Source organism: Diplotaxodon limnothrissa, linkage group LG22 (genome assembly GCF_057381915.1).
Source record: "Diplotaxodon limnothrissa isolate DT_005_m linkage group LG22, D_limnothrissa_male_GT1.1, whole genome shotgun sequence".
Taxonomy (NCBI): domain Eukaryota; kingdom Metazoa; phylum Chordata; class Actinopteri; order Cichliformes; family Cichlidae; genus Diplotaxodon; species Diplotaxodon limnothrissa.
This window is the reverse complement of record NC_140616.1, coordinates 8,032,443-8,043,227: the sequence shown is the minus strand read 5'-3', so window position 1 is coordinate 8,043,227 and position 10,785 is coordinate 8,032,443. Positions and strand designations below refer to the sequence as shown.

The following is a 10,785-nucleotide window of genomic DNA, read 5'->3' as shown; positions in this document are numbered from 1 at the left end:
AAGTTTGCAGACGACACAGCCATCATGGGGTGTATCTGGGATGATCAGGAAGAGGAGTACAGAAGTCTGGTGAGGAACTTTGTCGCATGGAGTCACACAAACCACCTTCAACTCAACACCTCAAAGACTAAGGAACTGGTTGTGGACTTCGGGAGGTCTAGAGCAGGTCCACTGCCGGTTCAGATAGAGGGGGAGGAGGTGGAGGTGGTCAACAAGTACAAGTACCTCGGGCTGTGGGTGGACAATAAACTGGACTGGTCATGCAACACAGAGCACCTGTATAAAAAAGCCCAAAGCCGACTGTACTTCCTCAGGAGGCTGAGGTCTTTTAACATCTGCAGGAAGCTCCTGAGGATGTTTTACCAGTCGGTGGTTGCTGGAGTACTTTTCTATGCTGTGGTGTGCTGGGGGAGCAGCACAGCAAAGAGGGACTCATCCAGGCTGGAGAAACTGATCAGGATGGCTAGCTCTGTGGTCGGCATGAAGCTGGACACTCTGGTGACAGTGGCAGAGAAAAGGACATTAAAGAAACTGATGGACATTATGGACAATGCTGGGCATCCTCTGCACACGGCCATAAACAACCAGAAGAGTCTGTTCAGTGACAGGTTGCTTCTCCCAAAGACAAGAACTAACAGACTTTAAAACTCCTTTGTCCCACACGCCATCAGACTGTTTAACTCCTCTCTGGAGGGGAGAGGGAGGGGAAACAGGAGGACAAAGGAGGGGGGAACAACTAAGCTGTAGTGCCTCTTCACCTCACTGTGCAATACCTTTTGTGCAATACTTTTGTAAATAGTCAACAGTGCAATAGACCTCAATACTTGAAATGTGCAATTCACTTGTATTTTTATTTTTTATTCCTATTTATTCTATTTATCCCCTTCGTATATTTTTTATTTATATTGTCTCTGTATTTATATATATGTGTGTGTGTGTGTGTGTGTGTGTGTGTGTGTGTGTGTGTGTGTGTGTGTGTGTGTGTGTGTGTATATATATATATATAATATTCTGTAACTCTGTAACTTCTGTCGGTGCTGTGCTTTTTTGGAAATCGAATTTCCCAGAGGAACCCACCCGAGGGATTAATAAAGTTCTATCTTATCTTATCTTATTTTACTTTTAAGGATCTTTATTACTGGGCCACAATACATGCAACACATTAGATATCTTCTCACCTACAAAATGTACAATGCACAGTATCTGAAGCACAAATGAAGCATTTGAATTAAATTCCAAAGGCTATTATTCTGTTCACCGCATTTTAATTTTAAAATTAGCCATTTTTAAAACTTCTCAGTCTTTTAAGTATCAGCTGCTTAATTTGATGTGTTTCCACATGATTATTAGTAATTTAACAGTTCAGAAAGGGAATTTGGTCTGAATGCACGAAAGGAATCTGAAATAATTCAGTGCAAAAAGTTTTTTTTTAGTTTTTTGGATGTTGGAATCACTGCAGTAATGATAATGAACTGTGGAAAAGACACGTACAGACAGCTCGTTCTGGAAAGAAAAAAAGGTTAGACCTTATTTCAAATTTACAGAAAGACAAAGTTACTGCTTAGAATGAGAAGGATCAGTCAAAAAAAAAAAAAAAACGAATAAAAAAACAATTTTTAATGGTAATCAATGTGAGACAGGTGATTTCAATCACACGACCAAGGTGCACATGAGCTAATCAGTGAGTTTGAAAAAAATTAAAGGAGATGTAGAGGTGTAAAAAAAAAAAAGTACTTAAGAGATTTTTTCAGGTTTTAAGGGGTTTTTTTCACTGAGTGATAAATAATACTAAACCACGTTTCGAATTGACGCAAACCTTTGAAGTTTTATTTTGAAATTCTTGCACCGGAACTTACCTCGTGACTTCACGTAACTTGACGCAGACGTCACTACACGCTTCCAAGTGAAACTTGCTGAGCTCATTTCACTTTATAAAAACGCTCCAGCGCGAACGCTACGTTTTATTTCTACCTGGAGTGATTAACGAAACCGGCCACGATGTCCGGACACGGTCATGGTCACGGGCACGGGTGTGAGGGTGAGCATGAGCCCGCGGAGAGGGGCCTGGAGTATGGACTGTATCAGAAGATCGACCTGGAGAAGCTGCAGTGTCTCAACGAGAGCCGGGACGGAGACGGCAAGCTGGTGTTCAAACCGTGGGACCAGCGGAACGACCGGAACAAGGTAACGCCTCTCCCCCGGGCAGGTGTCCAGGTAGAGCGCACGCTGCGGAGCTGCGCAATATCCAAACTAAACTTTACCGAGCTTTGAGGTGCAGGTTCAGCCTGGTCATGGAGTCAGCAGCTTGACTTCAAGTCCTATAACTTTACCAGATATTGATCTATGAAGGTAAAGTATTGATTTTAGATTGGTTTGTAAATGGGTGCACCAGGAGCAGGGCAGCAAACACGCGCAAAAGACACTGATAGAAACAAAATGGTTATAAAGAGAGAAAAAACATTACCACAAAGTGATCACAATAAGAGAAAACGACCACAGAATTGCCTTAAAGAGAGAGAGCGCCTCAAAAATGGTTAGAATTAAACAACAAAGACATAAAATGACCAAAGAGGTACACAAATTATCCACAAATAAAGCATAAAATTGGCACATAAAACCATTATATGATCACAGAAGACTCGCATAAACTCAAAAAAACCCCACAGAAGAATGTCAAATGACCACAGAGACATATAATGTGACCCCCGAGCAAAAAAATTGAAATGCAAAGAACAACCACAAAAAGAAGCTCCAAGTTGCCTTAAAGTAGGACAGAATAACATTATGACCATTATAAGCAAAATCTGATGCATAGTGACTTCAAAATATCCAAAGTAAAAACAAAAGAACTGAATAGAGGTTCAAAGCAATCACAGGTATTTATAAAATGACCAAAGAGTGAAACTTGACCACAGAAATACCTTTAAAAACAGAGAGAAAATGGTTACCACAAAATGACCACAGTCAGGTGCATAAAGTGTCCAAAAATAATCAAAGTAATGGGTAAAGCAACCAAACTGAGACGTAAAACAATCAGTGATCGGTAAAGTGAGCACAAAAGTCAGAAACAAGACTCAAAGCACCTGCACAGAGACACAAGAAATTACCAAAAAGACACTCGAAATAACCACGAATTTACTTAAATGGCCTCAAACAATCAAAGCAAGATACAATATGACCACAGAGATGCGTGACAGGATCACAAAAGTGCAAAATAACCATAAATGACCAAAGTCAGGCATGAAATTACTGCAGAGAGCAGCAGAAAAAAAAAAAAAAATCACCAAAACTGGACCCAAATTGACCTGTCAAGTCAACAGTCAAGGACCCAAATCTGGAGCTGAGAGATTTCAATGTTTTCAGTCTTTTAAGAAGTCGAGAATAAATGTGGGGGAAAAATGTATATTTTCCACCACAGTTAACTGATCGTATTTGGAGGGTTTTTTTGTTTTTTTTTAAAAAGGACATTTTAAAAATCATGAAAGGTGATTTTAAAAAAAAAATTGTTTTCTGAAACAATCACAAAATGAGTCACATTTAAATGGAAAACACCTTGAAGTCTTAGAATTTCTCAACAGGGACTTTAATGAAACCTCCCACACAGTCTTACAGATCCAAAAACACTGTTGTTGACTTCAGATATGTAATATTTTCATATGTCATTTATAAAATATTTTTAAAATAAGCCACATTTGACTCTGTGAGCTTCACAAGAAGCCTCGGGACAGCTGAGGAGGGATCAGCTTTGTGAATATTGTTGTTTATGATTTCCCACGCAGCTGTCTGCTTTTTTTTTTTTTTTTTTCACCTGAGCACAGTTTCAGTATGAGACATTGTTGTGTCCGCTTTAATTTTAGTGAAGCTCTTAATTAGAACTGGTGACGTCATATCAAACGCAAACATCTGCGGCTGCCTCTGTTTTCTGTAACCATAACGCCTTGTTTTTCTGCTTGTAGTTTGTGGACAGCGACGCAGATGAAGAGCTGCTGTTCAACATACCGTAAGTCCCAAAATGATAATCATCATCATCATCATCATCATGCCTGCATGTTCTTCTATTTCTGTATGACACAAAAAACACTGTATGCGTCTCAAAGTGATTTAGTGTATAAAATCTGTGGGCAGATACTTTTTATACTACGGAGCCCCGTAAGGGACATGGGAAAAAAAAAAATTAAGACTGACTTTTGCTAGATCCCGAGTTAGTTTTGCGAGATCTCGCAAAAGTTCATCGTAATTTTTTTTCTCCCATGTCCCTTGCCGGGCTCCGTATTATACTTTTAAAAAGAAAAGTAAAAAGAAAATATTTGGAAATTACTATTATAGTGCTGTCAGCGTGACGTTAACGCCATAACTGCATCAACGGGGCAAATCTCTGTTAACGAGTTACCGCTGATCGTCCAGTGCGTGGGGCTGGACGGTGTTAACGAGCTAACCGCGCTAACGAGCTAACCACGCTAACGCCATGCAATGATTTTCATTTTCTCGAAAGTTGATAGCGCGCCTTATGTATAAATTCCGGCTGTGCTTACTGACCGCGAACCGATTTTATGTGGTACACGGCGCTCAGCAATCTGTCAAAAAATGTTTTAGTACGACTTTGGTAAGCTACGGAGCTGCACCGCTTAATGGATTGTCGGAGCATTACGGCTACCGTAGTCTGGAGCCTCGCGGAGTAATACGTACTGTGCCTTAACGTAATATTACCGTATTGTGTGTGTGTGTATAAGGACCACAAATGGCACCTGCTCAGCGACATGTTTACGAAGCGGATTTCAAACTCCAGGCTGTGAGTCACGCAGTAGAACTTGGGAACAGAGCAGCTGTGAAATCTGTCTTTGTTATGCTCATCGTCTTTTAGTTTACATTTTGACTGCACAATTGTGAGCTTTTTGTTATGCACAAAAACAACATTGTTTTCTTTTATTTATGGAGCATTATTTTTAATAAATGCTCATAATTTATTTTTGAGTAATTTTTTTCATGTACATCTATGCTGTATGTTAATAAAAGTGCCTGTGTGACATCTGGGACACAGCTTTGATTAAGAACTCTGTTTGTTCTTACTTTATGGCTTTAAAAAATATAGAGATATATATCCTATATCGCCATCCAGCTAAATAAATATCGAGATATGAATTTTGGGTCATATCGCCCAGCCGTATGTCAGAGTTTCTGTTTGCACATCAGAAGTCTGTAGCATACTAACGCACGTGTTGCAGATGTGAGACATGACAAATGGTTCAAAGGACATGAGGCCCGTGGGCCAGAATCAGCCCTCTAAAGACCCCACTATCCCACTGGATAAGGACCAAAGTAATTAAGTAATGGATAAACAGTTAAATGTTTTGACATCCTTGATTCTTAAAGGGATTCACTTTTAGTCATGGGGCGAGCAGAAGCTCGGAGTTTCATTAATGTGTTCATCTTCAGGCAGCACGGTTCTCAGGTGCCCCTCAGCAGGCTTCCTGAAAGTGGTCAGTTAGATAAAGATGGGCTGTATCAGTCATTTAGTCAGTGCCTGTATTCACAAACATAAGAATCTTCTAACTTGGGCTGAAAATATCAGCAATTGAAATCAGTCAACAATCAGCCATTCAGAATCCTCTAATAATGAATTATTGTAATTATGTGAACTACAAATTCTGCCTTCTCACTTGGAGTGGCTTTTCAGCAGCACTACACATTTTCTCTTTGCTTAAGAGCCTCTTCGAGTCCTCTTCAACACTTCTGTCAGTATTTATCTTGGGAGTTCATGTAAGAGGTAAAACAATTTGTGGTTATCTTTTATCTTTGCCAGATTTAATGCCCAACTATTAGAGGGATTCTTAGAAAACTTCTCAGTATTAACTTCACCAGGATCTACTTTGTGAATACAGGTCCAGCTCCAGTGGATCCCCTGAATTAAAAATATGGAGCAGCAAAGGTCCCCTTTCATCAGTTATATATAAATTTTAGCCCTGACTCTTGTAATTTTAAACCAAAGCTGGTTCTAATTTCATTTCTTTGTTTTCCCAGCTCTGCATTTGTTTATCATGACAGCTCCTGCCTCAGCGTCTCAGCGTGCGTCTGCACCAAAGTAACCGTGTGTCATCTCTTTCAGTTTTACCGGCAGTGTGAAGCTAAAAGGCATCATCATCTCCGGAGAAAATGATAGCTCTCATCCAGCTGAGATACGACTGTGAGTGCCTGTCTCTGTGAGTTATTGCAGGAAAATGTAGATGGAAACTGGAGGCGGTGCATCTACATGGTTTGGTCATCGTTTTCCAACTTAGACATGATACTTTTTCTATTTAAGAAAGGAAAACATTAACATTTTAGTTGATTTGTTGTAAGTTGGCTTGATGGTGATGTCTTATGGCTAAATTGTTGGACTTTTGGGGTTTTTGGGGGTTTTTTTGGGGCTTTTCAGCTACAAGAACATCCCTCAGATGTCCTTTGACGACACCGGCAGAGAACCCGAACAAGCTTTCAGACTCAACAGAGATCCTGCCGCTGAGCTGGAGTACCCAACAAAGTGAGAGCATGAACGCCAGTAAATGACAGAGTAATACCCAGTAAAACAAAAGAAACAAAAACACATAAAAATGCTCCTGCACTCCAGAAAGATGGATGTTAATCTTTCTGTGGAAGAGCTATAAAACTCATCACACTCACTGCTACATTAAGCATCCAGTTTAATAGCTGCAGGAAGAAAACGCCCACGCAGAAGATGCTTGATGTGTAAATCGCTCACTGCAGTGCACGTGTTAAACAGACATTTTCGTCCAAGTTGACAAATCATCATCACATTATTCTCACTTTTCTGTGGATTCATGAAAAGCAAGTTTTCCGGTGTGTTCTCACGCCACGCGTAACAGACTGCCTGCGTCTCTACATAATGTAGAAATTGTGTGTGTTGGTGTGTTTTCAGCCGAGGTTCAGGGAACTACAGTATGCAGATGAACCTCCTACGTTGTTGGGCCGAATTCGCAGTACTGAGTTGGTCTGTTTGAGGTGGCTATGCAGAGTGACGGTTTAGCGTGTAGGACATCCTTAATTAATGATCCTCACACGCCCGGCTGGGGTGTTGAGGTTGAATGCTGATTGGTTGTTTATCATGGCAAGAATGGATGGGGAGGAAAAAAAAACCAGTAAAGATTTTAAGAAAGCAGCAGTAGAGAGACAGATGGTGGCTGCAGTGGACACGTTTCCTTTTTAACACTGTTTTACTTCATTTCAAAGACAGTGGCTGTGTCCAAATTCAGGGGCTGCATCCTTGAACGGAGGCCGGGTCCTTCGAAGGATGCAGCCCCTGAATTTGGACACCACTGTTATTTATATATTTGTATATTCTGACTTAAGTTGGCTGAACGATCAACAACAGCACAAGCGAGAGTAACCCACAGGCTCATTTGTTCATGACACTGCCCCCTAGTGACAGTAAACAGCTCCAACATGCTGGAAAAGTCTGGAAAGCTCTCTGAAGGCTCTGCTTGGGTTCAACACACAATCATTGCCGGTCATGTATGAAAACTTGTTTCAGCTGTTGAAAAAAGCCTTTTCTGCCTTCAGTAAGTCAAAATTTTGAGATAATATCTCAAAATTTCAACTTACTGACTCAAACAACTGAGAAAATAACTTGAGAATTTGAGATAATAATCCAAAATATTGATGAACGGATGGCAGAACATGTTTGTTTAAGTGGAAGAAACAAGCTCGCGTGCTAATACACTTTCTATTCTTTTTCTTTTACCCACTCACAGATTTCTTTCATTTTCACTCTGGTTAGGTGTGGGCACGAAAACATTCACCCCAGCCTCTTAAAACTACTTAATTAAGAGTAGAAATAGAAGGTGAAGTTCAGTTAAAAAAACACCAGTTGGGAGGTGGCCTGTTTAATTGAAATTTAAATAAAAGTAGTTACATTTTTCAAAGACTACGAAAGTTGTGGTTGTTTTATTTTGGTTTGGTCTTTCCTTCCTCTCTGAAACTCCAAGTTATAGCTCTGACAGTCTAACGGCTTTCGTTATGTTCGAGCCAAAATGACTGATGCTTGTTGTGAAACTTAATCTGGTCAAAGAAGTGTTTAAAAGATGAGAGGAGACATTTCTTTCGCTTGTCTGTGTTCTTTTGCAGCATTAACGCGCTCATTATAAATGTCATGAACACGCTTACTTCATCCCATCATCCTTTAAGTTTCCACCACTCTGCCAGTTTCTTTTCATAGACTTGTATAATATTACATATAGTTCTCACACTGAGACCACATGATGGCTTTCCTGGAGTACATTTGCATTTCTGCTGTCTTTGTCTTTAACTAAAGGCTCTCTCGTTCTCTCTGCGTGTCTAGAATCGCTCGTTTTTCCAACGTTCAGCACCTCTCCATCCACATCTCGAAGAACTTTGGAGCAGAGAGCACCCGGGTGTACTACATCGGCCTCAGAGGAGAGTATTCAGAGGTTAGTCTCAACTCCAACAACAATAAAGAAAAGCAGTGTTGATGAGCTGCTTCCTGTGTTTCTCTTTTCTAATCAACTGATGTGCTATAAGGGATCATTTCAGCATGTTTATTTGTCACGACTGTGCTTTAGTTTTGTTTTTGTTTTTTGTTTTTTTTGCCCATGTTTCACTGGTTCAGTCATAATTTTGAACCACTGTTATCAGTGACTATAAGAAGATTCTGATGTAGGGGAACCATTCTGTTGGTTTTTTTTTGTTTGTTTTTGGGGGGGATTTCCCCACCTGTGTTAAAAAACCCAAACTTCCACTACATGATGTTTATTTCTCGAACTGTCTCAGTGAGGCTGGTTCTCTAAAATCCACTGAGGCAGAATCTTCCTTCAGGGTGTTGTCTGCATTTCAACCTTTTCCCTGAAGGTCCTCTGAGAGCTTCGCAGTTCCAGCTTTAATGAGGACTAAATGTTGGTAACCTCTGTGTGACTAATCTACAGCAACCACAACCTGCAGGATAATCATGTTTACACTTTCCTAAGGAGGAACCTTTGCAGGACAATTACATTAGATTACATTAAATTAAGGTGGGTGCACCTAATAAACAGACGGGTACAGCTAGGTTGTAACCTATGCGTCTTGGAAACAGGATACAAGCATCAGTTTTATTCTGGCATTTCCATGATTGATTTGGCCGTTTGCTTCACATCATTAGTACACTCAAACAAGATTTGTTTTTTTTTTTTGTCACTTATCCTCAGGGCAGCAGATTCATTCCCGAGTACTTTGCCATCTTTCTGACGTTACAGAGTCTCTGTGTGTCAGTCACTTCGCGTGGTCCTGTGATAGCACTTTAAACACATTTCATATTATCAAAACAAAACAGTCATTTCTGTCCTTTGTATTATTCCTAAATATTTGTTGCCTCGATGCATTATTTGGTAGACAGCATTATGTGTGCATCAAAGGAGTTACAAAGCACGCTTAAAGTTAAAGATCAGTTCGGCTGTGGCACCATCAGGTTTTTTGTTTGTTTGTTTTTTCTTCTTCTTTTTTTAATTTATTTATTTATTTTTTTAGATGATTTTGATTAAGATTAAAGGTGTCTTTAGCTTCCTGATCATCACTGAAGATCTAAACATTTAACTATCGAATGGAAATCACTGAAAATTAGTTAAAGATTAATTTATCAGCATGTTTTGCAGACGTTACTCCAGCTGAAAGCATTTACATGTGACTGGAGAGATGATGGCAGAGAAACATTTGCAGGCACTTCATGAAGTATTTAAAGCTCTTTGCTTTTTGGCCACTTTATTGTGTTGTTCCTTAAAATGCATGGGTAATGGTTATTATTTTTTCTTTTTATGTACTGTTTTGTTGTCACCCTCTACAAATCCCAGCATTTGTATCTGTGACAGTCTTGTTCAAGTCACTGCTAAAAGCAAAATAAAGACTTTGAAGAAGTCTTTTTTCTTTTTAACACAAAATCTACAGTTTTAACACAGTGTGTGAATTGTTTCTTCCTGTTTGCCCCTCTTAAGGCTCACAGACATGAAGTGACCATCTGTAACTACGAGGCCACAGCAAATCCTGCAGATCACAAAGTGGAGAGCATCATCCCGCAAACCAACTTCATTTCCTGAGAGCTCAGAGAGACGGGGAGAAGAGGAGGAGGCTGTTAAGGGTTGTAGTGACATCATTCTGACCGTCACAAAGTCAAAGATGAGTTTAACGCTGCGTACTGGCAGGGTGGTCGAGATCGACCGGGACTGAGCACCGATGTCTGAAGACCAGTGGAGCTTATGTGCATCTGGAAGTGCTAAGATGTATGTCTGATTTCTATGGCAATAAAGGCTTAATGTTGACAAGCACCTGAATAATAAATGCATGAAACATTTCAAACTCAAAGTCTGCTCTTCTCAGTTCAATTGAAAGATAATCACCTCTATAATAACATTACAGGAACTCAGAAATAAAACATTAAAACCTGAAAATTAAACCAAACAAAGTTGTTTTTTGTATTTTATTAAAGTCCTGATTGCCAAGTTTACACCTTGGTTGAAAAACTAGCCTCACACAAAAAGGCTTTCAGGTTTAAAACCTATTAACTAACATGCATAATAAACATACAAATACCAATTTAGTATTTTTAGTAGTTCAATTTAGTTATTGGAGTTGCTTAAATAATTTTAAAGACTTTTGTGAAGCCAGCAAATTGTTCTTTATCAAGTGGAAGATATTTTGTGCCATCTAGTGGATCCTTTTGTCACCGCAGGCATGTTTCACCAGTGTTTCAGAGCCTTTTCTTACCTAGTACATTTCTTTCTCTTCCGTTTGTCTCTACAATAATAT

At 39.6% G+C, this 10,785-nt stretch overlaps 1 protein-coding gene across 1 annotated transcript; it reads left to right on the top strand.

The window, feature by feature from the left end:
* The first annotated feature begins 1,890 nt into the window (after nucleotides 1-1,890).
* Nucleotides 1,891-10,417, top strand: pithd1 (PITH (C-terminal proteasome-interacting domain of thioredoxin-like) domain containing 1). Its single transcript, XM_085346526.1, has 6 exons — nucleotides 1,891-2,184; nucleotides 3,957-4,000; nucleotides 6,104-6,181; nucleotides 6,413-6,517; nucleotides 8,333-8,441; nucleotides 9,975-10,417. The coding sequence occupies exons 1-6, from the start codon at nucleotides 1,999-2,001 to the stop codon at nucleotides 10,074-10,076; spliced, it is 624 nt and encodes a 207-aa protein (XP_085202652.1). The 5' UTR covers nucleotides 1,891-1,998; the 3' UTR covers nucleotides 10,077-10,417.
* Nucleotides 10,418-10,785: the final 368 nt, after the last annotated feature.

Coding starts and splice junctions, on each gene's coding strand:
- pithd1 (XM_085346526.1), top strand. CDS start 1,999: ATGTCCGGACACGGTCATGGTCACGGGCACGGGTGTGAGGGTGAGCAT. Junction 2,185..3,956: donor AGCGGAACGACCGGAACAAG/GTAACGCCTCTC, acceptor TTCTGCTTGTAG/TTTGTGGACAGCGACGCAGA. Junction 6,518..8,332: donor GAGCTGGAGTACCCAACAAA/GTGAGAGCATGA, acceptor CTGCGTGTCTAG/AATCGCTCGTTTTTCCAACG.